This window comes from Parambassis ranga, chromosome 5 (assembly GCF_900634625.1).
Source record: "Parambassis ranga chromosome 5, fParRan2.1, whole genome shotgun sequence".
Taxonomy (NCBI): Eukaryota; Metazoa; Chordata; class Actinopteri; family Ambassidae; genus Parambassis; species Parambassis ranga.
Window position 1 is genome coordinate 31,358,699 of NC_041026.1, and position 27,250 is coordinate 31,385,948.

A 27,250-nucleotide genomic window follows, 5' to 3' on the forward strand; every position below is an offset into this window, starting at 1 on the left:
CTTGATATCTAAAATGCAGTTAAAAAGTACCTCAATGGGCCTGGGGTCATCAGGAGACACGGCAACGTAGAGCTGTGTGTCATCAGCATAGCTGTGAAAATTTATCCTGTGCCTCCTGCTGACATCACCAAGGGGGTAACATATTAAGATTAAAAGGGTGGGGCCTAAAACTGAGCCTTGGGATACTCCACAGGTCAGTCTATAGCTTTTGGATGAGGATTCCTTTATGGTGATAAAAAATTCTCTATCTGTGAGATAGGATTTAAACCAGTTAAAAACAGTTCAATCATGAGAGACTCAGCGAACTGAATGAGAAAGATTTATTAAGTACAAATTTTGGATGTGCATTGGCGTCCTAGACCCCATCGTGAAGACCACATCCGGAAAGGGGGGAAAACGCAAGAGGAGAGGCTGCTGGATCATAAGATCCCCCCGGGGTCTAGACCTGGTGGTGGTGGAGAGCTGGAGGGCAGGAAATAGGAGGCCTTACTGGCGTGGATCTGGTGGTGCTTGGGGTGGAGGAGGGTTGCCGGGTTCGATCAGAAGACAGCTGGAGAAGAGACGAAGACTTTTAAATTTCGTGCTAAGCTGTGATTGGTCAGGAGAGGGATGGAAAGCGACAGCTGATTGGTGAGGGAGGTGCTTTCTATTAAGCACCTGACTAAGAGAGCGGAAGAGAGGGGGAGCAGAGGAGTGAGGGATAGAGGGAGAAAGATTAGGAAGCGGATAGGGATAAATGGTGAATGATGGGAAATAGAGTCTTCCTGATTGAACTTACGCATTACCAGTAAGGCCAACCATATCATGAAGTCTGTTTAAAAGAATTTCGTGGTCTACTGTGTCAAAGGCTGCACTTAGGTCGAGTAACACAAGGACGGAGAGGTTTCTTATGTCAGCATTTACCCTAAGATCATTTACAACCTTGACCAGTGCCGTCTCAGTGCTATGATTAGTCCTAAACCTGACTGAAATTTCTCAGATATATTGTGTGAAGTTTGTAAAGGTTGCCTCATAATCACCTTTTTACATGGCTGTTTTAGAAATGGGAGAAAAGAGGTTATTATTTCTCATCACATATAAATGTCATACATGTATATTTGTCACCTGCCAATCTACGCTGCGGAGGTGTGGGATCCCTGTGCGGAACATTTAAATGTCTCCACGAAGGGCACACGGGAGGACACAGGAGACACATGGAAGACACGGGTGGACGAGTGGACTTTTTCCTGAAAGACGCCGGCATGTGGAGCAGCATTTGGGCCGTTTCCCTGGCTGGATTTACCGTGATTTAATTTGGAATCTACAGACATTGCGGATTTACCAAAGACAGTGGATTACCCCAGGACTTGGTGAGATCGCGTTTTATTCTTTTTTAATGGAGCGACGTCTCATCGAGGAACTGCTGATCTAGTCCTCACGGAGGGATACGGGTTCATTTGGACCGTTCTCTCGAACTCCCAACTACAAATATTCTGTATATATTATTTGGGGACTGATCGGGTTGCACTAAACTGTGGGGGTTACAGGGGAGAAACTTTGTGGAAAAAGACCGGTTGTGTCACGCGAGCTGATCACCTGTGCTCTGCCTGCAATACAGCGTGAACTCTAAACAATCGATTTCTGGCTCCTCTGTGTTTTTGTAAATATTATTAGGATTTTGGTGTGGTATGTGTGGCTTAGCCTGGCGGTTTTTATTAACAGATAAACCAGCAGCAGCAAAATAAGACCCGCCCTTGAGAATAGTGCGTTGTGGCGTTTTCCTGATTTAAAAAAAACAGGTGAATTGTTACAAGTTGTTTAATTGATTAAAAACAAGTTTCTCTAAGATCTTACTTAAAAATGACAGGTTGGATACTGGTCTGTAGTTGTTAAGAACTGAAGCATCTAGATTAGAATTTTTCTGAGGGACCTTCCCGAAGGGATTAATAAAGTATGTTCTTGGAGCATCAACCAGGACAAAAGTCCCCAGTGTTTCCTCAAAAGCAGACAAGGCTTCAGGCAGTTTAAAATCCATGACATGATGGTGACATGGGTTTGATTTGATTTTATCTATTTTGTCTCTGTCTCATATTGTAATGTCAGGGTCCAAACAGCGTAAACAACAAAAGTCACTACCACTCTGATTGCCCAAAAACACAAGAAAATAAACAATAAATAAATATAGGCACTTCCAAAAAGTGAAAAAAAACATCACTCAACAGTGCTGCATTGATGACAGTTTTGTGGACCAACGAAGACGTTACTCATTTTACATTTTAAAAGCTGAGAGCAGAAAAATCTTGTTCAAAAAGCCCACTAACTTCAGGATGAGGGGACAGAAAGTGTCAACGTGAAAAAAATATTTTTTTAAAAAAGGGTTTTCTTATATTCGGCTACACTCTTTGCAGCAAAATAAAAGGTGGCTTAGTGAGGACAACATGCATAATACGTAAGCAGTAGCCATGTGTCTAGCAGGTAAATCAAATGTATATTGGTCAAAAAGACCAAAGTAACAAAACTGGCAAGAGAAACTTTGTCGTTAAGAGGATTTCTGAGTATTGTTTTTTTTTTGAGCTGGCTTTTTAAATCTGTATTTCAGACTGAATAAAAGTCTGTACCGTAATTTGGCTATGGGGAAATATGTTTTTTTTCCCTCTCTTTCTACACCCCACCCATTCTCAACTAGGCTGCTTGACAGCAGAACAAAATGAAACCATAAAGAGAAAAGAGCAAGACAGAGATGGGAATTTGACAAACAACAAAATAGAGTTAAGGAGTGAAAGAATGGGATTAAGTTGTCAGGAAAAAGACTAAAACAAAGCTGCTAGAAGGGGTAAATGTTTGCATATTTGCTCTTGCATGCTAAATAAATGAGAGAGACGATGCTGAGAAAAAGGACAGAAATAGTCAGGTAGACAGAGGTAGACGGCAGTAACTGTAGGTGAAGGGGAGGGGGTGATTGCTCTAGTGCTTTGGAGGTTTCAAATTTCTCTTCTTTCTTTTCTGTGCTCACATGATTGAATCTTTTTCTTTCTTTTGCTCTCTCCTTATTTTCTCCAGACCAGTGGGACTTTCTACAGACCGTTTCAGCAAGTTCCAGCATGTTGTAGGCAGCTGTTACCAACAAGCAGACTGAAGTAGCAAAGACTGAGGAAACAAATTGGAGAAGAAGCCAGAAATTATGATAGAAGGTACATTTTTCTCCATATGTTCCTTATTTAACACACTGAAAGAAGAGAAATAGGGGGTATTACAAAGATTGATCAGAAGTTAAGTTGAGCCGTCTAAGACACAACTGTGTAGTCTAAAGTCTGCACAGTTCTGTCCATTTTCTGTCTGGGATAAAGTTAAGTGCATAGTGTGTGGATCATGTAGCTGAGGCCAGCCTTGCTACTGAAGGACTGTTTTTCTGTAAATGTTTATAATATGCATGTTTTTTCCTAATAGATCCCACGTAGAACAACAACTGTTTTGTTTTGAAAAAAAAAAAAGCAACAAACTCTTTTTATTTTACACCACATCTCAGTTATGTTGTGGTTAATGTATTTTCATTCATTTTGACATGCTTGTTGGTAGTGTACGACATATTGCATATCTAGCAGATGACTATGTTGACTATTGTCAACAGTAGTCAGTGTTGGGAAAAAATGTAATTGGTTAGAATTACAAGTTACCCTGTTATAAATGTAATAATGGTGTAACTATTTCAATTACTTTATGAAAGTAATGTAACTGATTACATTTGATTACATTTTAATTACTTTTCTTAATTTTGAATGAATGCTCTCAACTGTTCCATATTCATATTTTAAAACCTTGCAGCAGCAGCCTTAACTTAGCCAACATTAACACAATAATAAAATAAATCACTAAACTGAATTTCAGTATCTCTTTTTACTGGCAGACAGGCTAGACCATACACACACACACACACACACACACAAAAGGGTCTATTGTGGTGTATCTTGATCCATAAACCAACTTAAACCTAAAACACCAGGTGAAGTGTTAACAAGGAAACATCATTTTAACATATCTGAATGTAAACTTTCACAGCAGTCAATGTACTTTGGGCAAATGCAACCAGATCAGTGTTTATACTCTTGAAGGTTCAAAGTTAAAAAGGACATAGTGTGCAGACAGGACAGCATCCTGTGATACGCTGAGTCCTGCTGCTATCTTGTTTCAGAGCAGGTTCAGGTTCACTTGGGAAGTGCTGGCTGATTCATCTTCCCTCTCATCAGGCGGACTGGATGTGCTCAACAGGACCCTTGTGTGTTTCCTCAAAAAAAGTGGATTGAAATGATGATTAGATCATTAGAATTATTATACTTTTTCTTCTACAAAAAACAAACAAACAGATAAAACAATGGAATACAAATAATTAAAATGTGTGGCATCAAGTGTGTGTAATGTAATAGAAAGTATGATACTATGTTGACCTAATGACAAAAGTGCACTAACTCAGCCAGTAGCCTACTGCTTAATAAAGTAACCCAGCTAACTGATGTCGATAAAACACACCTTCAATAGTCATCTCAATTAACTAAGATTACACCACTAGGTGGTGCTAGTGATTAACATTTAACATATAATGGTTAGGCTAAATCTTAATAACACTCTCACAATGCAAACTTTATGATACTAAAGCTGATTTTATCACATACTCTGTTTCTGAAACTCACAGAGCAGCTGGACCGCTACGTAAACAAAGTGGGTTGACTCAGTAAAGGCACAGACGAGGCTGTGGTTAGCAAGCTAGCTACTAGCTAGCTATACCCCCTCCCCTCCCGTATACAAAACCCTATGACTTTGAATCATGTTATGTATTCAACACAACGCAGGAGAAGACACACGGAATGCTGGCTCTGCTCACATTTTATTTAGCCTAATGTGAGAACCTTCAGTTACTATGCTGTATTACAGCTGTATAGACGTCGATGTGGACGGATACATACCCGTAGATGCATCTTCAAGACTGCTTAGATGTCGACAGCATCTTAACTGCAAACACTCCTTGCACTGCACAGTAATGTGGCCTTTATCTGCGGTTTGGGTCAAATGTCTTCTGAATCTCCAACACATGAACGCGTTCTTCTTTGCCATTGCTCCTGTCTGACAAATCGTGCTAGCAGCATCAAGGCAACAGGTGATGACAGATGAGATGAGAACCAATCAGAAGGCTGCCGGTATGCAGTTTAGACAGATGATGCGCCATGAAAAAATAGGGATGTCCCAATCAGGTTTTTTTGCTTTTGAGTCCGAGTCTGAGTCATTTGATTTTGAGTATCTGCCGATACCGAGTCCCGATCCGATACTTTCAAGATTCTCTATAAAGGCGGTAAATAGGATTTCAGACATGCAGCAGCTCATTGAGACCTCGCACCAAAAGCAACTGTCATACCTAGGCCTGTCATGATAACAGATTTTGCTGGGTGATTAATTGCCAAGAGAAATTATTGCGATAATCGATAATATTGTCGTTTTGAGATCATGTTCAACTAATGATAACGACATATAATGCAAGTACACCCTTTCAAAGATCAATAAACTTTATTTCTAAAGAACATTTAACACTGGAAAGGCCCCCAATCATCAACATTATTATTATTGTTATTATTAATGATATTAATATTAATGTTGATATTATTATTATGAGTAGTGGTAGGCCTATTACCATAGCTTATCTGAGCATAGTCAATGGAGTTAAGTCAAACCAACTACGTCATGAGCAACAGAGCCAAACAACACCCACTCTCTGGGAGTGGGCTCACCTGTATGCACATGTGCTTGTGTGCGGCGCTGTGACGCACCGTGGCGACGCAGACAGCGAGCTGACCGTGTTCTGCTCAGAACATCCCGTAAACGTTACACAATGAGTTAAGAAAATAAGAACTACCTGTTGATTTGACACATTTTAAGACAGAAGCGCGGGACATATAAAGTCCGACGGCCTTTATACGCTACGACGCACCGGAGTGACGCCTTTTGTCATCCCGTCTCTTTGGCAGCGAGAGGAAGAGAGAGAGAAAGAGAGGAAAACAAACTAGCATGCAAATGTAATTTATCGCGGCCGAAAAACTTATCGACCCCATTTAATTTATCGTGCAATTAATTGATTTAGTGTTTATCACGACAGGCCTAGTCATACCCCTACACTACAGGACACAGAGCCACCCTGCACAGAAGGCGTTAACTTTGAGAGCCCTAATAAATATATATCCGAGTCCTGATCGGGAGGTAACATCCGATTCCGATCGAGTCTGAAATCACATAATCGGGCCGATTTCCGATCACGTGATTGGATCGGGACATCCCTATGAAAAAATATTCATTAATTCAAGCTTTTCTGAAAGTTGTTCAAATGTAATTAAAATTGTAACCGTTGAAATTTTCAAAAGAAAGAAAAGTAATTTAATTACATACTTTTCTCTAGTATTGTAACTAATTACAAATACGTTCATTTTGTAAATAAATTTTGTAACGGCGTTACATGTAATTCATTACTCCCCAACACTGACAATAGTAAATGATTATGAAATTATTAAACAATGATATTTCTAACAGAAATTAATAAGTCCCAGGCTCCACTCATTTGACAGTGAATTTTCCTTTGAAGTTGATATTTTACTGTTTTTATGAGACAAAGTTTGGTTATTTGTCAATGACTTTGTCTCATAAAAACAGTAAATTATTAACTTGGAATGAAAATTCACTGTCAGCAGTATATAGCAAAGGATGCCAACAGTCACCCTCTCGCAATATTAACACCACATTAACAGTTTGAGTGTTTATGTTGTTTAATGTGGCACATGAATGAATGCTGCTAGGTTTCAGAACTCCAGTGTATAATACTTCAAACTTTGTTAATTGTGCAATTCAATGCAATTTATTTCTATTGTTTTTGTAAAGTGACGTTCAAAATTTAAATTATGTCTAGGTACTCTAGAAAACCAGAGCCTGACTCAGCTGACAGTGACAGGGAAACCCACGCTTTAATGTAAAGAAACCTTGACTGGGCTCATATGGGGGGACTGTCCTGCTCCAGGACGATAGAGGAGATGATTATGTTAATGATTAGGAAGATTTTAAGTAATACTAGAAAAGCATTTCCTGAAGAAAATGCAAGTTTGATTGCTTTGAACACTGACATGAAGGATTGCTCTGAATTGCTGGAGAATCTGCTATCTGAATTGAATTTGCTGAAACACAGTTAAGAATTTAAAAAAATGAAGCTCTTATTTTGAAAAGCAGAAAATGTTTTAATATTAGACAGATATGAAAGAGAAACTGCTGAAAACAAGAACAGTATGAAGTCATTGATCTTAAAGAATAGCCTGGAAATATGAAAGGTCTGAGGCTGGAATAATACCATAACATTATAAGAAGCACATGCTGTGTGATTGTAATGTGGAAAAGTAGTATACAGCTGAATCGTGATCAAAATAACAGATATAATGCTTAAAGTGTGATAAAGACTACAAATATGGCTGCTACGCATGAGTCTGTGTGTCTGCCTGTCACCATGGTAACAACTCTGCCTGCCTATATAAGCCCAATTAATGTTGGAGAGACACCTGTGTGAATCTCCTTTTACGCCTCTTGGGGCATATCCCATTTATTTTGATGTGTGTGGCACCCAACAACTGCAACAACTACATCGTGTGTCCAAACCAAAGCTGAACAGAATGATGCTTGAACGGTTTCTGTAGCTGAAAGCATGTGGAACATGTTACATGTCAAAGATGAAGGTGGTTTTGGAGGCTTCTCTATAGACTCCCATGAAAAGGGCATATATTGCCTAATATTTGAAAAATGTAAATTTTTTTTAAAACAACTTTAAGTTGACCTAGAATGTCCTCGATGAGATTAACATTTTGATAGTTGAATGGCTAACATCGGTCAATGTATGCTGATACGCTGCGCCAAAAAACATACGGAAGAATAAAAAAGAAGAAAGAAAGTAATCGAAGAACAAGAATTGCCTAGTAGCAATCAAACTAAATAGCTGAAGTTACTATGACCTGTTCTGCTATCTGACGTATCACTGGGTTATGTGAGACTACAGAGGCAAACCACCGGTCACACTCAGAACATAAATGCCAGATAAATTTAGCCAGAAAACAGCTAAAAAAGCCTGCCCAGTTGGTCCAGATAGAGCCTTGATTAAGATTCTTTACATGCAAGTCAAGTAAATTTTTATTTGACCTCATTACGTGTGTTTAAGTGTTTAAGAGTTTAAGATTAAGAAACCTTTATTAGTCCCACAATGGGGGTTTCTTAATCTTAAAAAGCTCTTACAGTCAGAACGGTGCTTTACAGAAACCCAGAGCCTGAACACCCTTAAGAGCAAAAGTGGCAAGAAAACTCCCTTTAAGGGTCCAGCCTTACTTTATCTAGCCAGGTAGAGTAGGAGAAGTAGAGATAGACAGGACAGAGAGGATGAAAGAGAGAGAGAGAAGAACAAACATACACAAACATCATACTGAAAGTATTTAGACCCCCTTAAAATTTTCACTCTTTGTTATATTGCAGCCATATGCCATTTAAGTGCATTTTTCCCTCATTAATGTACACACAGCACCCCAATATTGACAGAAAAACACATTTTTTGCAGATTTATTCAAAAAGAAAAAGTGAATATCACATGGTCCTAAGTATTCAGAGCCTTTGCTGTGACACTTATACATTGAACTCAGGTGCTGTCCATTTCTTCTGATCATCCTTGAGATGGTTCTACATCTTCATTTGAGTCAAGCTGTGTTCGATGATACTGATTGGATTTGATTAGGAAAGACACACACTTAAGAACTGTGGCAAGACACAGATCTGGCCATGGTTACAAAAAAAAATTCTGATGCACTAAAGGTTCCTAAGAGCACAGTGGCCCCCATAATCTTGTAGACATAATATTGTAGACCTTGAAATTAATTTTTGGTGTTTGTTCACAGTATAGGCATCTGTAAAAACTTTTATTATAATGGTTTGGTATTCTTGTTCGTTTGGCTTTATTAGCTACCTGGGAATTCCTTTTAAAGCAATTAAAGCAAGAGGCTTGACTTTACTCACAATTGGGTATTTCAAATTAAATGTGGTGGTTAAACTGGCCATAGTGTTAATAAAACTAACTTTAACTCTGAAACGCTCTCTAAAATTTGAACTTTTCATCAGAGGATTTATGAATTATATTGTGTCACTCAGGAATGTGGAGTTAGTACCAGCACAAAAAGCCATCGCAACGCAATGCAAAAAGCAATACAGGACTGAGGTTGCCAAATTATGCAGTGAAATGAGTGTTTAATATTCTTTAAATGGAACAAAGTGCACAGGGTGAAGCAGACAAAATAGGGTTGTACAGTTGGAGATTTGACTTGTCCAAATTAGGTCTTAAGAGTAATGCATGGTTCTACATGGTGACCTCTGGAAAATCTGCTGTGTGTGCATGCATGCACATTGTATAGAGAGGGAGAGAGACCGAGAGAGGAGGGGGATGAATTGCACGAGGAGCAGGGAGTGAGAATGATTAGGAAACAGGCAGAGAGAGAAGTGCAGGCTGTTGGAGAGCTGGCATTGTTGTGTATCCCCTGCTTTTCTCCTTCTGTCCAGCTGTTCTCGCCCCCTGTTCATCTTTGTATCTCTGCTCCATCTGTCTGTTTGTCCATCCCATCTCCTGCGCTGCTGGTACATGACTGATCTAGGGGAGGATGTTGAAGTTCCGTGTGGACAGGCGAGTCAGGTACGTAGAGAGGAGGAAGTGACATGCGGAGCTCTGAAGGGAGGAGGAGGGGAGGCTGATAGAGGAATGCATGGCCAGAAGATTGGAGGTCAGAGATGACTGCAATGCAGTGCCAGCAGGAAGCTGTAAGCCCTGCTGTAGTTGATGTGCTTTGTGTTCAGTGCTGGATAATGTTGAGTGTGTCAATAGGTTAGTGCATGTGCATTACTTGTATTTACATTGCGTTTGCGTGTGAGGTTAGGGTAATGTTGTTTTTAGGCTAGGAGTTTATGTGAGTGGTCTGGCAAGTCTCAATTAAAAGAATCTAAGTATTCTGTCTTCTGTACTCTGAACTATCCTGTGAAGTGTCTAGAACACAAGTTGGTTTGTTTGTGAACCAGGAAAGTGTAGTGTAATAAATATGAATTCCAAATATGAATCCTTTAATTGTCTTTGTTTTTATTATTCAGCACATCTCTTTTGCATCATTATGTTGATACAGCTAATAAGTCTGAGGTTGCACTCAAGGGTGGGGGTACAAATTTGAGAATATAGTGAAAAATGGAGTGAATTTCAATTCAGCCTTACAATTTATGTCTGGCAAATAGTTATATATTTAAACTTTTATTTGAAAAGAAATTGTTTGGTCATAAATCGTAGGCTAACAGGTTATCCTAGGAAAAATGGTCTAAAAATCTATGACACTTTCTTTTAATTCACAATAAATCATAATAATCAAACCTAGTTAAACAATGTTGTTATGTTGCAAGAATCAGTGGGAGTCAGAGAGGCTTTGTTGTAGCAGCGCTCTTTTACTCCTGCCTGTATGAGAGTAGGTCAGCAGAGGCTGCTGCCAGAAGCATCACAAAACAGCATGTATGACAATAAAGTTTGTGGAAGTTTTTTTGCTTACTACTGTCACAAGGTGGTGCTGTGCTTTCATATCACTACATAACTGCCATGAAAGTTTTTTTTTTTGTTTTTCTTCTACACTCCAGTAGAAAGGGTTTCAACTTTTGTTTTTACATAACACCACATTATGTTATGAGGTGGGAGATCCATTTGACAGCAATAGCAGAGGAACAATTGATCCAGCTGATAATATGATAAGGTAACAATATATCAAAATCAGGTGTGGAAGGATGTGGCCACATCAGTAGGCTTGTCAAGTGAGTGTCTTTTTTGACATGAACAATCGTCCTCTAGTTGCTGTGGTTTTTTATGTTAATGCTACTGGGGTCCTTCACATTATGATGATCCTTCTTCTGTTTGTTTTCAGTCAGTATGATCAGAGTGGGCCAGCTGGAACAGCAGTGACCCTGATCCAGCTGGAGAAGCATTCCCCACACCTCTGTCAGCAGTAAGTAACCGCTAATCGGAACCTACCACCAAGTTTTCAGCCACATTTCTTTACACTTAAATATAGTAATAAGGGCAGCAAATCCTGTTCTTATGAAGAAAACAAGCAGTTCTGTAACCTAAAAATATTTACTAGCATAAAAACCCAACAAAGCTAAGATATTTCTTTCTCCCTCTCTATCTCAATTCTCTTAGACCTAATGTGGCTAGCACTAGGTCAGCTGATGGATTCAGTGTACTGATGGGTAACTTTTAAGGAATCTAAAGAGAAATGTGTCAAACTAGAATTTTTGTGTGTTTGGTGTTGCTCTTACATAGAGCCTCTGCTATTACTTACATATATATAGCTTTTAGTGTTCAGCACCTGTGCAAAAGGCTGGTCACTGGAAGAATAAATTTAATGTCGACAGCCACAGAAAAAAGGATATGGAAATATATAGATTATTATTGATTTGATGATTTATTGTATTTTATTTTGCTCTAGCATGTGTTGAAACGTGTAGAAAGAAATTCAATATGACTGATGCAGTCATGACACAACAAATGACCAATCAGAGCCAGTGTTACTAACAACTGATTCAAGCAAGCCTTACTAACAACCAAAGTATATTCTATTCTAATCAGAGCAGGTGTTACTAAAAAGCGATCAGTGCAGACCTTCGCAACAACTAATCAGAGCAGCACTTACTAATAACCAATCAGAGAAGGCCTTACTAACAACCCATCAGAGCAGACCTTACTAATAGGGCCAAGAATATGTTTTATGTCTTCTAACAATGATAGCCTTACTTGTCTTTGGACTTTATCTGTGTAACACTGAGTAAGATTCCCCCCTTTAATGTTAAAATTATCCTTTTTTTGTATAATTTCACAACATTTCTGATTCAATGAGTACACACTGGATTGACACCTTGTCACTATACTGTGAAAGAACATCTCTGCAGTCCAGACACTAAATTGACAATGGTAATACTATCTGCATACAGAAGTTTTACATGCCATCTCAGTTTCAACACCTGTCCTTCAGCACCAAAGTGTTTTACGTGTCCTAACACCTAACATTTTCACAAAAAAATAACTTGATAAACTATCAGTGGTAATCTCAGAGTTCATCTGAGAGTTTTTTCATTTGGGATTTGTCTGACTCTGCAGGAAGGTAGGAACAACAAAGTATAAAAGTTCACTGAATACATGGCACATAAAAGCTTGTCCTTGGAAATAAACTTCAGGAGGCCAACACAGTCTACATAGACTAGACTAGACTAGACTAGACTAGAATAGAATAGAATGCCTTTTATTGTCAGTATACACATATGCAATGAGAATAAAGCCATCACCCATTACAGTGCAAAAAAGCAATATATAAAAAGAGATACGCTACCGTTCACAAGTTTGGGGTCACCAGGCCATTTTTCTATACATAATTTCACAGGAGTTTCCTAATCATGCAATTTATGCAATTTCCCCATTGTGGGACTAATAAAGGTTTTCTTAATCTTAATCTTAATCTTAATCTTAATCATCAATTAGCCTTTTTAACACAATTAGCTAACACAATGTATCATTAGAACATAGAAATGATGGTTGCTGAAAAAGGGCCTCTGTATACCTTTGTATATATTCCATTAAAAATCAGCCTTTTCCAACTAGAATAGTCACCACATTAACAATGTCTAGACTGTATGTCTGATTACTTTATTGTAGTCTTCATTGAAAGAAAATATTAAAAAAAAAAAAAGACATTTCCAAGTGACCCCAAACTTTTGAACTGTAGTGTATATAAAAAAAATATTTACAACATTTACATAAAATACAACTGAATTGCACTTTGTTTCTTCCAATTAAAGATGGGTTTTACTTGCCAGCACCTTAACTGTTTTATCTGGAGATTCAGGCTCTGGAGTTTTCAATTTTGATTGAACAAAAATATACACACTAGGGATGTCCCGATCAGGTTTTTTTGCCCTCGAGTCCGAGTCTGAGTCATTTGATTTTGAGTATCTGCTGATACCGAGTCCCGATCCGATACTTTCTATAAAGGCACTCATTGCAGCAAAACCCGTGTGTGTGTGTGTGTAGGCCTGTCACGATAACAGATTTTGCTGGGCGATTAATTGCCAAGAGAAATTATTGCGATAAGCGATAATATTGTCAAATCAATGTTCAACTAACATAATGATAATGACATATAATGCAAGTACACCCTTTCAAAGATCAATAAACTTTAATTTCTAAAGAACATTTAACATTGGAAAGGCCCCCAATTATCAACACTATTATTATTATTGTTATTATTAATGATATTAATATTATTATTATGAGTAGTGGTAGGCCTATTACCACAGCTTATCTGAGCATAGTCAATGGAGTTAAGTCAAACCAACTAGCACGTCATGAGCAACAGAGAGCCAAACAACACGCACTCTACCTGCTGCTGGGAGTGGGCTCACCTGTGCGCACATGTGTTTGTGTGCGCACGCGTTTGCGTGTGTGTATGCGCATCAGCGAATTTTAAAAACGCCACCATGTAGACAGAAACACATAAAATAGCAGAGATGGCACAAGTGGACTGGGCAAGAGGACTAGACTGGGTGGCGCTGCCGCGAGTGCCGCCAGTAAGAAGGCAGAGAACTTCACTCGTACAACGCGGACTTGATTCATAAGCATGTTTTGTCTTGTGGTGAATTGTGTGGAAGTGTTGAACCAGTGTTGTGCAGCTTCAGAGCTCTCTGTGTTGCTGTAACCAGCGTCCAAGCCCTGCAGCGCTGTGACGCACCGTGTTGACGCAGACAGCGAGCTGACCGTGGTCTGCTCAGAACATCCTGTAAACGTCACACAATGAGTTAAAAAAATAAGAACTACCTGTTGGTTTGACACATTTTAAGACAGAAGCCGCGGGCCATATTAAATCTGACGGCCGGACTTTGCACACTTTATACGCTACAACGCACCAAGTGACGCCTTTTGTCATCCAGCCTCTTTGTGTCCTGTACACTACAGGACACAGAGCCACCCTGCACAGAAGGCGTTAACTTTGACAGCCCTAAAAAGTATATATCCGAGTCCTGATCGGGAGGTAATGTCTGATTCCGATCAAGTCTGAAATCACGTAATCGGGCCCGATTTCCGATCATGTGATCGGATCGGGACATCCCTAATACACACTATGATCTAATGAATCAGTATTATTTACCATTGTGTACAGTGTGCACCATTTCTTATTTCTGATAATATTTAGGAAGTGCAACTGCACAGATACGCTAATAGGAGCTCATTCCTTTGCTGTTCTCTCTAGGCAATGCAATTTGGATATGAATGGGAAGGTGACTGGTACTGCTGAGAGGATCATTCACATCAAAAATGCTAGTATGGTGTCAGATCTGTCTCCGGAAGTCAAATCTTACATTCGGGTGAGGACACACACACACAAACAAATTTACAAATGCAATGCTGCAAGACACTGCGAGACAAATGAAACTTCTCACACTTTTACAGATCCTTGTTCCCAACAAAGGAAATGTTTTGTTCTGGGATACCAACTCAGCTACACTTATTAGACCCGTTAGAATCAGAAAAATGTGTATTCCCAGCAGGGAAGGTGCTTTGTAACAGTTACACAATACCGAAGATGTGAATTTATAAAAGGATTTATGAATTATACATTGAGAAGGGAAGTCACATTGACATTCCTAGAGGTTTTAATGAAGCAACAGTACTGGGTTCTAGTGTACACAACAACTAAAATGGCATGTCAAAACTCCTAGCGTATGCAAAAACAAATAAGTGTCTGGACTTGTATTATCCACGACTCACAATGTAGATAATGATAGAAGAGAGATGTATCTTATACTCCTCTTCTTTGATGTCTGCATCTAGCTCTTTTCACTCATTGTATCTTTTCTTCTACATGGAATTGCAGTTGGACAGTATCATAATTTACTGTAAGATGCAACAATATGGTGAACAGGCAAAAAAAAGAAGAGACGTGTGTTTTCTTACATATCTGTGTTAGGGTTCAGTTAAAACTATGCATGCTTTATATTAGTTGAGCCGATAAGCATTATTCCATGTTTGCTGTTCTGCAGATGTCACGCAATCCCAGAAAGGTGGCTATGTTTGGGAAGCGCTCCAATTCTATGCGCAGAAATCCCAAGGCAGAGGTCACCAAACAGGGCTGGCTATACAAGCAGGTAAAACTTTGCTCTCTACCTCTTCCTAAACCTCATGATTCCTTTATTTATCCCATATACTGTATATCTTATTGTATGTACAACATAATGTATTCATGCATTCATATAAATTCTAAATAATGATTTGTTTCTAAAACCACTGTTCTGGCAGGAGAAATTGGTGAATGTGGTTATAGCAATACATTTTTTTTCTGACTAAATGTGAGGTGGGCCTAGTTAACATGTCTATGTGTTTACAAAAAAGGGTTTATGGAAGTTGCTAATAAAAGTAAGTTGATGAATGATGATGTGGCAAATGATAAGGATGACCAATGATGATGTTTTGTGTCTCTACAGGCCAGCAGTGGTGTAAAGCAGTGGAACAAGAGGTGGTTTGTGCTCACTGACAGATGTCTCTTCTACTACAAAGGTTTTTGGTTCATTCTGTTCTCCAGCATGGCAGCTTCCTAATTTCTCTATGGGAATTAATAAAGTAAATGTTAATCTTAAATGTAGGGTAGGTGATTTTGAAAACTCCAGCCAGATTTTGAAAGTAAACACACGCCCCGTTCTCTCGGAGCTCACCCCGAAGCCACGCCTCTCAACCAGTCTGGGACTTCGGCCATCATGCACGTACCTCTCTGATGCGCGCAGAGCAGGAAGAGAGTGACAACCAGCCAACTATACGTGCAGGGGCGCCTCGCAGGATTGGGTGATGTTTTTAGCGTTTTATAGCTTCCACAGATGATTAATATTCTTCGTTTTAAAGCGAAACTGCCGAACTAATCGGTTGCTGTCGGATTGTAAAGAGAAGTTACACTAATTTACCAAAAAGTGCATCAGAATGAAATCTCCTACCCTACCTTTAATCATATCCTTCTAAAGTGCTATATGGTTTGAGTTACTACCAAATGGTTTTGTCATTTACAATCAAATTTCTGCTCTCTCTCTTCTTGCCATGTCTTGGTAAGCCTAAATGCTATTTGAACCTGAAGATCCCATAGCTACTAACTTATTGTTGTGTAATTAATAATATAATGTAAAAAAAAGGATAAAGAAATGCACAGATGTAATTACGTAGTGCAAAATATAAACCTTTAAAATATTAAAGGTGGGGTAGGAGATTTAATTCTGATAAATTTTTTGTTAAATTACTTTACCCTTTGCTTCCCTGGCTCATGGGGAACTTCAGTTCCTACTTTACATTAGTTCCAATCAAAATCATGTGCGAGAAGTTGATCACAGCTGTCATTGGGCACCTGGGGTTGTATGTTCCTACTCTGTTTGCTTTTAGGCTCTAGCCTGGGATGTGGTGTCACAGGTTGTTGTTTAGCCTGCTGAGTTGATGAAATGTCTGACGTTTGAATTTCTCACATCTTGAGCAATTTAAGTGACACACAGAACCTTTGTAGCAGCTGTACTTAGACAAAAGAGATTTTAAAGCTTTCGTTGTGAACACATGGTAACAGTAGTCAATTTGGTCCCCCTGATACCTTGAACTTGTTTCAAAGGTCCATGTTATTGTGAAGCCCCCTCAATAATGTCCTTAAATTAATTTTAGCTTTTATTTTGACAATTGTGTCCTGCAACTGTTGTTTGTCACAGGGATGTATTTTAAAGGTGCAGGTTACTGTCAAGCCTCATTATTGCCACAGCCTCAGGACAATTGGCTACCTCATCAACGACCACAGTAGTAGTGCAGGACACTAGTGAGAACCTTTTTTTTGACACCGTGGTTACATCAGCAACTTTCTACGTTGTGGTCTGCTGAAGTGGTGGACTTACAGAGAAGGACAAGATGATACTGGATAGACTGATAAAGAGTGTGAGGGCTGTCCTCATGACTCCCTAGAATCAGCGGGTGTGAGGCGGCTGTTTGCAAACCTGTCCTGCTTCCAGAATAGCTCCTCTCACCCTGTGTATGAGACAGTGGGGGCTGTGAGATCCTTCAGCAGCAGACATCCGCACCTGCAGTGCAAGAAAGAATGCTACCAGAGTACCAACACCAGTGTATCATACATCTATTTTCCAGACTATAAGTTACACTTTTTTTCATCCTTTGGCAGAGTTGTTCAGAAGTGACACAGATGATGAAGAATTCGATGGATTTAGTGATTTAGAGTGAGATAGAGAGATTGATAAACTTGTTTTGTTATGTTCTTTATGCTATAATCTGAATAACTGTTAATATGTTACATAAAGGACACCTATTGTTTGTTTTTATGCTTCATGTCATAGCTGATCAACCAGCAATGTGTTACGTTAGCCTACCGTACACCTATTCAGCCTGTTGTTCTCTGTTCTACTGTTATTATTATTATAACTTGCATTTTGTGGCTGGTGCAACTTATACTCCTCTCCTTAACTTATCTTATCTTATCTTTCGATAATCTTTTCGATAATCTTATAATCTTATTTTATCTCATCTTAATTATCAAACAGTACTTAATTTCCACATAATGGGATAAGACTGGGTTGAACTGACACTGCACAAAAATGCAGCGATGGCACAGTGAGCATCTAGTTGTGCCTATAAACCAGCATTAGAGGTAGTGACAGTGCTGACGGCAGAATGATCAGAAGAGCATACATGCTTTGTTTATTTTAAACAACATTGTGAGTCAGCAAAGGTGAGCAAAGGCAGAATAAAAAGGGGTTCAAAGTTTGGCTTTATACTACAATCTTTAAAAGCAGTTTATACACTAAATAATCAAAGTGATTATTTACAGACACTTATTCAAACACTGGCTTTTGGACATATTTTTATTTTCTTTTTTATTGACATTGATTTTTCTCTGTGCATGAGTCTTCTGTCTTTATTCTGAACACGTCGGTTTAATCCAGCCTCCTCGATTTCTGTCCGGCCCAGCTGTGTGTTGAAAAAGAAGGCTTAGAGAGAGGGAGCAACAGAGGGAGGAATGTGTGCAATTTAGCACTGTGATTGCTATGGCAGTGAAGACCAGAGGCCAAAAAATGACCACTTTTTTATCTGGATTGTTTCTTTTTTACAAGACCCCTTCTTTAATGTTTGTGCTAGAGAATACCTAGTTACCACTGGGTAAATTACACATCCTGTTTGTGTGTTAAAAGCAGAAAAAAATATATATCTCCTGCAGCAAGACACAACTGTGCTACGGGACTAAAAACAGCATTTTCTTGAAAACAGGTTACTCAAAAGATTGTTTAAAAGGCTTGCTTATAGCTCACCACTTATCAGCCTGAGCTAAAGAGCAGGACAGAGGCACCCATTGACTTATTCCCAAATGGCAACAACCTGGGCTACAAAATGTTCAGTTGAGTGTCCACAGCAAGTTAATCCTCACAGACCTCTTTTAAAAGCAATGGTTTTATAACAGTGAAGAGTGTCATTAGTTGTCTTTTAAGCCACTGTAAGACTGTGATTTAAAAGACTATGCAATCAAACATCAGCATCATAGTGTGCAAAATCTGTCAACCAGTCCCCATGTGGAAATAGACCAAAATAGACTCTACATTCTCCTGCCATGATAAACCAGTAGTCATCTCCTTGTCCTCTTTTATCCACAGCACTATTAATTCTTGGATTTCATTATCAGGAACCTCACTTTCTTCCACACAGCTACAAACTGCTTTCCTGGAGGCACAGACCAGTAAATCTGGATACAGTAGTGTCGGGCTTGGCTCATTCCTGTTGTCATATTAGCAGTCTGAGCTGTCTGACTGAAAAGAATGTTAAGAACCTTTTCAAGTAGTTGTATAAACTGTTTCTGGTCAAATATGCACAGTAGTTTTGGTTGCCTCTGTTTAAAGCATCACCTTAACGGCTATCCTCCTTGGCAGGTCTTTATAATTGGCAGTCATTAATTAAATTCAAATTGTGTCTATTTCAATTAAAGGTCCATAGGTGCTTTGCAGAAGTCCAGAGCCTAACATTAAAAAACACTTAAGGTGAACATTTTATTGTCTTTTATTGTTGTTATTGTTATTATTAACTGGTCCTTCTTTTGTCTCCCACAACATCTTCTTTGACAGTGATTACATACATTTATTAAATACTAGTTTTTGTTTCTTTTTCATTTACCACTGGTTTCCAGAATCCACTGCTTTGGGTGTGTATGGAGATGGTATTACTACTTTACTGGGATAATGAAGCTTTAATTAACCTTATTATATTTTATCAATTAGTTAAATTAGTTAAGATCAAGATATTCTTTTCTATATAAGCTGGAGTTCCCTATTCTGAAAAACAACTGGATGCTCTGCCATGTGGTTCAGCCGTGACAGTGCAGCACAGCACAGCACTGTGTTTGGCAGAGCACACCACAAAAGAAAAAAGTGTCAGTCAGTTCAGTCACAGCAACACCTATAGGAACATTGTGGGGGAAACATTATCCAAGCAACATGCAGCATCTCTTTGTGTTTTCTCTCCAGTCTAAGAAAATGTATTTTATGGTTGTATTTTATAAAACAAGACATCAGTAGATTAGTATGGGAAACACTTGCAGGCAAGTGGCAGAGTGCTCCTCTGTGCATGCATATGCTTATGTGTGGTTAACGTCTCATTGGTGCAGACAGGCAGCAGGTACAGTTGGCTGCAGGCCAAGATTCCTGCAACCATGAGTCACATGGCCAGATCATTATCGCACACAAGCACACAAGCACGCACAGACGGACAGGCAGATCAGTGATTGGCGCATTGTATGATTGTACAAGCCCTTCCCCCTCCTTCAGATCGTGCACGCTCTCTCGCGCTCTCTTTCTCTCCTTCCCTCCCTCCCTCCCTATTTTTCTTTCTCTCTCTCTCTCTCTCTCTCTCTCCCTCCCTGCCCCCTTGCCCTTTTTTGCTGTCAGTGTTTTTCTCCCATATACAAACACTACGCACATTCAGTCAGCTACAGAGCGAGTATCGTGCCACAGCTATATTCAGGATGTAAGAGGTAGGAGAAGACTGAGCTATCTCTTTTCAGATACTAAAATTTTTATGCCTTCTTCATTATCTAGCACCGGTGCTCCCCTTCTACAGCATTCCTATTTTTTATCCTAATGTGTATGTGTATGTGTGTGTGTGTGAGAGAGAGAGAGAAACACTTCGAGAGCCTGAACCTTAACTGCTTCTTATCACAGTGTCCCTTGGATATCTTCTGTAGGAAGCTGTCACCGCAGGGGCAGCGAATGAGCTGGGAGGAGAGCAGTTTTTATTCTGCTCTCATGTTTGGATTTTGAACATTTCTGCTGTCTTCTGCTGTCTTTTGCTGTCTTATGCTCCAGGTTGAATTAACTTGCTTAGGCATGTAAATTTTATTGCTTCCGCATTGTGGTTGTGGCAATGCAATTAATCATTATTTTGTATATTAAAATTTCGTGGGATGTTTTTTTCACATTCTATTTTCTTCTTCACAGACGAGAAAGAGGACGCAGTGTTAGGTAGTTTGCCCCTGCTCAGTTTTCGGATCGGAGGAGTGGAGCCTTCAGATAACATCACTCGCAAGTTTGCTTTTAAGGTCAGTGATCATCCAGATGGAGGGACACATTATGTTTGAAAGCTTATGATAGAATTTAATGCAGGGCATGCAATGGGTACTGGAAAATACTATCACAATGTGCAAGACATGAGTGTGTCACATTTTCAAAACTATTCAGAAATGAGAAATTAAGGAAATAATGAATCCTTTTAGAGTGGATCTTCCAAAGCTATACTTGCAGAGGAGTATTTGCCATAAGATTACTTTTACTTGATCTTTGGGTCCAGTGTCCTAGCTTAGGACGTAGTTTGGGTCTGACTGATAGAGGCTGAGTGGCTTCATGGCTCAGTCATATGATTTTATTTATGACCATTACAGAGGCCCATGGGGACTGGACTTTGGGCATTTCTGTTGGGCAGAAACATTGATCAGGACTGTAGATGGAACCAAATATTTAATTATTTCTATATTGAGTATGTGTTTTCAATTTTGAAACTTTATCAATAATTTTTATTACCATTTATCAGTTAATAGCAAAGTACATTCTGCCAGCTCATCCTTGTATGTCATGTTTTAGTTGCTCTGTTAAAGAGTGTAAATATACTATCATCACAGTGTAGTGTGAACATCACACTGCTTAGCTATTTAAGGGAAGACAACATGGAGAATTCCTTCACCTGAGTGGGACAACTTAAAACTCAGCATTGACAAGGTATAAGCAGTGTGCCAAAATTGTTGCCCTATTCATTCATCCTATTGTTTATCTGTGGTACATGGCCACAGTGAAGCTGTTGCTGTTTAAGCAGTAAAGGTAGTCATGATAAAAAACATCCCTGGTCCCTCACCGTCTTCCAAAACAAACATCAACATTTCATGTCCATAATGATAATAATTTTTATAAGTAGTCAAAAAGGCCTTCTACAAGTAAGCTTAGCGTCTTTACAATGTGTATAACATTGACTGGCCCACATTCCTGTTTAGAAATAAAAGAAATACTAATAAAGGAATGTTCAACAACAGCCAAAAATAGATCAAATATAAGATTTCAACAATGTATAAACAGATAAAAAGTGTTTCTTCTGATCTTGATGAATCACATCAGCAGCACTGACAAAGAGAGCACCAGAGGCAACAGGAGTACAGTCACATGACACTGCTGTTTGTCAAAGCTGAATAAATATGAGACCATCAGGATTTCATGCATGTTAACTGAGTTTGAATTTGCTGAAAAAAAGCTTTACATAATTTGGAAAGGTGCCTTGTTTCTCCTTCAGTGTCAGGATGTGCAAACATACAGTGACAACCATTTCTTTCTCCTCCCTTCCGCTCTCAGTTTGTCATCATTCATTTTCTTCACTTTTTTCAGAACATCTAGTCCTCTCTGACACTCTTTTTCTTTAAATGTACAGTGTGAACTCTGGTGCAAAGTCCAGTTCATGTACCTAGTGTTTATACACATGAACACACACACAACACAGTGTACAGCACACTGAGCAAATACACTGCCTGTTAGCCAGTCTTCTACCAGACACTTTGTACATTTTATAGTTTAGCCTTAATGCTTTTGTACCCAACCCAACAGTTAATATCAACGAAATGAAGTCTTTATTTATAGAATGAACAAATATTAGATATGGTTGTGAACACTGTCAAGTACACGTACTAAATGCATTATCAGAGCAAAGTTAATATGTTAATATGGAAAATTGAGGGATAAGGGCCAAAGTTACATACACATACAAAGAACAAATATGTATATTTTTATGGTAATATTTTATGTTAGAGGCCATTAACAACAATTCATTCAAGGTAGTTCAAGTGATTTCTTGACCTGGTCTGAGTTGTTGTTCAGATGTTGACTTTGCGTGTAAGGCTGGAAATAAATGTGCTGCCAGGCTGTAGAGATCAGACCCCTCTCATCTGATTGTTATTCAGTCTCTCTCTGATTGGGACATTTTTGAGTTACTATTCAAAATACAGTTATACACAAAAGGCAGATGGTAATAAAACATCAGAAGTAAGCTATACAGTCCACAACAGTAAGGAGCAATCTTGAAAAAAACACTTCTTTGCTGTGAAACACTGTCACCTTTTAGAAAAAAACTTGATGTTGGGCTCACCATCCCTCGGTAGTATGAAGGTATAGTAGAATATATAATTTCAGGCTTTTGGACTCTGTAATTACAATATATCAGAAATTCATTCTACTTTTTAAACATGTAGCTTCTTTTAATGATTGACTTTATGCTGTTGTTTAAGTACATAGAGCAAAGGACACAGCAGTGTCAGTGACACGAGTGGCTGAGATGCGTTGTGTACTCTGACTAGTGTGTGTTTTTCTGAGATGGGCTTGTCATGTTCTTACTTTGGACTAGCTCCTTCAGGGTGTCATGGGGGTTGGACTCTGTGGTCCTGTTTCAACATGCTATGTTCATGGCTGTCTGGTGATTCCTGTCAAACCACTTCTGTTGATGAGTAGTGTCAGAATGCCCCCCAGACAACATAGTGTAGAGAGCTTTGCCATGCACACACATATATATTTTTTCTGCATTTGTAATCCTCATTTTAAAGCTAGCTACATTTTTAGCAAGCACACAAACTTGAATATGTTTTTAATAACCCATTTGTCAACCATCTGAAATCTATAAGAGCAAACAGCAAGAAATCACAAAGCCAAGAGTGTTGATTTTACTTAGCAGCTCAGTCACAGATCTGTTGAAACCTGTTGTACCTGCAGTTTTACTGCATGACTGCAGGGGTGTGGCTTTTCATAAGGAGTGATATATCTGTCCATCTGAAGGCTTTGTTATGTGTCAATGTATAAAACAAACCATCCTTTGTACAGACCTCTGAATTTAAATTATACAAATTAAAATTTTTGTTCTGTGCATGTGCATGTTTTTCACAAAGCACAGCCTTAAATTCTATATTCTCATTACCCTGCTCATAAAGTCAATTATTAAATAGGGTATTAAGGTATTTGTTATAGAGTTATAGAGTATAGAGTTACACCCCTAGGTGTGTATTGGGTATGTGTGCTTCTCCCTTCCTGTCAGGTACCTGGATCTCTACTCTTTTGAGGCTTGTGTGTAGCATTGTTCCCATCCTTGTGCTCACAGAAATTAAACCCAGAAATGATGAGTAAATGAGGTCAAGAAGAGCTCAACCCTTATGTTGCCAGAATACAAACAAGTTACAGAAATGTATGAGAAGTAAAGGGACTGTGGTGGAAGCTTGTTCATGCTTGAGAATGGAACAGATGTACAGATTAATCCCTGACCTATGATTCTGAGGATCTTTGTTTTACATGGAGACTGATCGTAATTTACAACTTGTGTAAATGAAGGGAAAGTAAGGACCCTAATCCAAAATAACACAGAAAGGTCCGTAAAAGGATGATCTTAATGCAGAGCTAAGGTGGAAGCTTATTCCTGCTTATTATTTTACATTTTAAGTGTGAAGGAATCATTGCTCAGGAGGGCTGAGATGGTATGTATATGTATATGTATATGTATATGTTTTTCACATTAATGAGTGATTTTGAGGCTTTGGAATTTTTGGCAGCATGTGATGGAAAAAATAGTGTGGTTTAGTTGAAAATAGTAGAGGTTTGTTCTACAGAAAACATTGAATCTTACACACATATCCTATACTCTGCTGCTAAGTGCTGGACTGTCTTGCAGGTGTCATACAGTACCTGACACGTTGTTAGTGTGTTCAATATGTTCAATGTGCATAAAATTGCTGCACATGCCCAGGAAAACCAAGAGCATCAATGACCCTGAAGAGAGGCTATGTCATACTGTATTTAACAACTGTTTGTGTTAACAACTGCACATGCATGATGTCTATGGCATGTATCAGCAATCAGGTTTAATGCCTTAGAGTCTTGTGTGTTGCGGTATGGATATGGTGTTTATGGCGTGTTTATGGCCTGTTTATGGGCTGCTGTCGTTAGGGTGGCTGATACATGTAGGTAATGTATCTTCTGCTTAGCTCATCTAAAGAGAAGAAGAGTTACTATGTGGCGAGAGGGGTGTTACTTATAGAATGTTTACTGTTGTAGGAGACATAGAGTTGTCGGTGGTGTTAAAATAATATATATTTTTCAAACATACTGTCCACTACTGACATCTTGATTTCTCTGTGGTATTATTTTCTGTTTTACTTTCTAAAAATGTCTTCCTGATCAGTTTACAGTGTCCCACCATGTAAACAAGACCTTTTAGCAGATACGGTGAATCCTGATGTGACAAATCTGGCAACATTTCTAGTCATTCTTCTTGAACTCATCTGTTGGTTTAGGTATTTTCTTCATTTGATAAAGATGTATTGCACTTGATCAAACTCTCCTAAACCTCTTTTTCACCATAGTATATCCTCAAATATAATTTTATTTGCTTTCCCTCTCATACCTTTAATTTGATTTCCATTTCTCCTTCTACTTCTTTGTTGATTTTTAAGTGCTTGTATCTGCCTTACTTGCACAGTTATTTTCCACTTGCTCCAAAGAAAACTAAATCAGCACTAAATCACATACAGAAAATGTCCAAATTAAATGTTACTTTTTATTTATCCTTTGTTTTGTCCTTCATTCTTCCTTTTTCTCTCTACCCTGTGAATGGATGAACAAAGGAAGGACAATCAGGGAGGCTACTTCTCTCTCTGTCTCTCTCCGTCTCTCTCTTATTCATTCCCCTCCCCCACCTCTGTTGCTAGGTTACTGCAGCCTTTGACTAAACTGCTATTTCAGCCAATTGTATCTTGTGATGTCACTGTGCAAGGCAGAGCCTCACAGTGTTCCACCGTGGAAGGAAGTGACATCTATGTATTTTATGGGTTTCCTGGGTCATCACACTGAAAGAAGTGTTCTGATTTAATATTGCACAATTAAATGACATCATCAAAGCATTTCTTTCTGTTCACTTGTGTTTATTGTGCTTTATTGTTGATATTATTTAGTAAGACGTGTGTATAGAGGTTCACATTAGCAAAGCTTTAAACATCTAAATCTCTACACCTCAGCCAACCATACCATATCAGATTTAGGCCCCAGCTGCAGGCTAATCAGCAGTGACAAGTCACCTTTGATACTACTACCCTTAATCTTTCCGTATAACTGTCTTCTCTCCCTCCCACCTTTATCCACCTCCATGAGGTCTGCTGGTCCGTGCTGTCCCTGTTGTGATTGAGAGCGCAGTAGGTACAGTGTTGAAAAATTTCCCTCTTGTAATAGCTGTCTTGTCTGCAAGGGATGCATGATTATGGTTGGTGGAACTGCATGTTTTCATGTCAATCAAGGGTGCATGTTACAAGATTCCTGTTAGCTCTGTTGTTCAAACAAAGCTAACACCCTGCATTGGTGAGGACATTTCTGAATTTCTGAATACTATTTGAAGGAGTGTGCCTTCAACATAAATAAATGCCATAATAATCATGGATTATCAGTATTATATCTTTTGGGTGTTGCAGAAAGGAACAGTCCACTACTTGCATGCTATCCTTCATGTTCTGTTGGTTAGGTTCTTTATTATGGTCTCTATTTTATGTGTCTTACATGTATGCATAAAAAAATGCTATGATAATTATCTAACTGGTCTCTGTTTTGTCTCACATTGCAGGTGTGGTTGGAGGAGGAACGTGAGGATGGGGAGTTAAAAATTCCTGCTGTTTTTTGCATGCAGGCGGAGCACACTGGGACCAGAACATACTACTTCAGCTCAGACAGCCATGAAGAACAAGAGGAGTGGATCAGAGCCATGAGCGAGGCTGCTGAGGTCAATGATCATCTTATAGAAAGGTGCTGTTTACTCTGTTTTCAGTGTCCATCAAAGGCAATGTTATATGATCATATTGTGTCTTTGGTGCCATGCAGTGGTGCAGTCTAGAATTGCACTGTGTGCTGTGTTGTCCTAATTTGTACACAGTAGATATATCCATATCAGAAAATAACATCAAAGAAAATTAATTATTACCAGATAAAACCATTTAATCCTTTGACATTGTAGTTGTTCTTTTTAATTTTGTTAATCAAAATATCATTCTGTTGAAGCTTGAAACCCCCTAGAGCAAGGACAGATGTTTTTCTCTCTGCAACTTTATAGAACAAACCTGGATACCACAGCTGATCTCAGTGGTATGGTGACCAAGGCTGACCCACAAACACAACAGCAACCACAAACGCAAAATGTAATAGACAATGAACTACCTACACATCATATTACTTATGATGCGGACAGCCTTGAAACCCCAGGCATGGATCTATCACATGACCCCAAGGAACAGCAGGAGAACGTGGTAATGAGGAGGGGCTTTGTGCCGAGAACAGTACCTGAGAGGGTGGCACAGAGGAAGAGCTCCATGGCCCAGCTGCAGCAGTGGGTCAATCAGCGACGGGGCATGGCCTCCCAAGAGGATATCAACAGGTATTTCTTTGCATTCAGATGAAAATTGTGGTGTCATTTTACTGTGTCTGCAGGTTACTATTATTTTTATGGCAGGTATTGGTAAATTAAAAATGTTTTGAGGTAGAGCAGTGCTTCAGCTTTAGACATTTTTATAAGACTCAATCTAACATAAAAAATTAA

General features: G+C 38.9%; 1 protein-coding gene and 1 long non-coding RNA gene across 2 annotated transcripts in view; both read left to right on the forward strand.

Moving 5' to 3' along the window:
- The first annotated feature begins 1,168 nt into the window (after nucleotides 1–1,168).
- Nucleotides 1,169–14,421, forward strand: LOC114436448 (uncharacterized). The gene is made up of 4 exons (XR_003670684.1): nucleotides 1,169–1,349; nucleotides 3,040–3,170; nucleotides 10,974–11,054; nucleotides 14,349–14,421. It is a non-coding gene; the product is annotated as an uncharacterized LOC114436448 (long non-coding RNA).
- A 5,602-nt stretch (nucleotides 14,422–20,023) lies between these two features.
- Nucleotides 20,024–27,250, forward strand: part of plekha6 (pleckstrin homology domain containing, family A member 6) — a gene marked incomplete at its 5' end in the record, with an annotated part of 28,757 nt that continues 21,530 nt past the window's right edge. Inside the window, 4 exon segments of the mRNA XM_028405937.1 lie at nucleotides 20,024–20,138; nucleotides 20,602–20,702; nucleotides 26,285–26,463; nucleotides 26,768–27,088. Coding sequence (XP_028261738.1) covers nucleotides 20,024–20,138; nucleotides 20,602–20,702; nucleotides 26,285–26,463; nucleotides 26,768–27,088 — 716 coding nt within the window.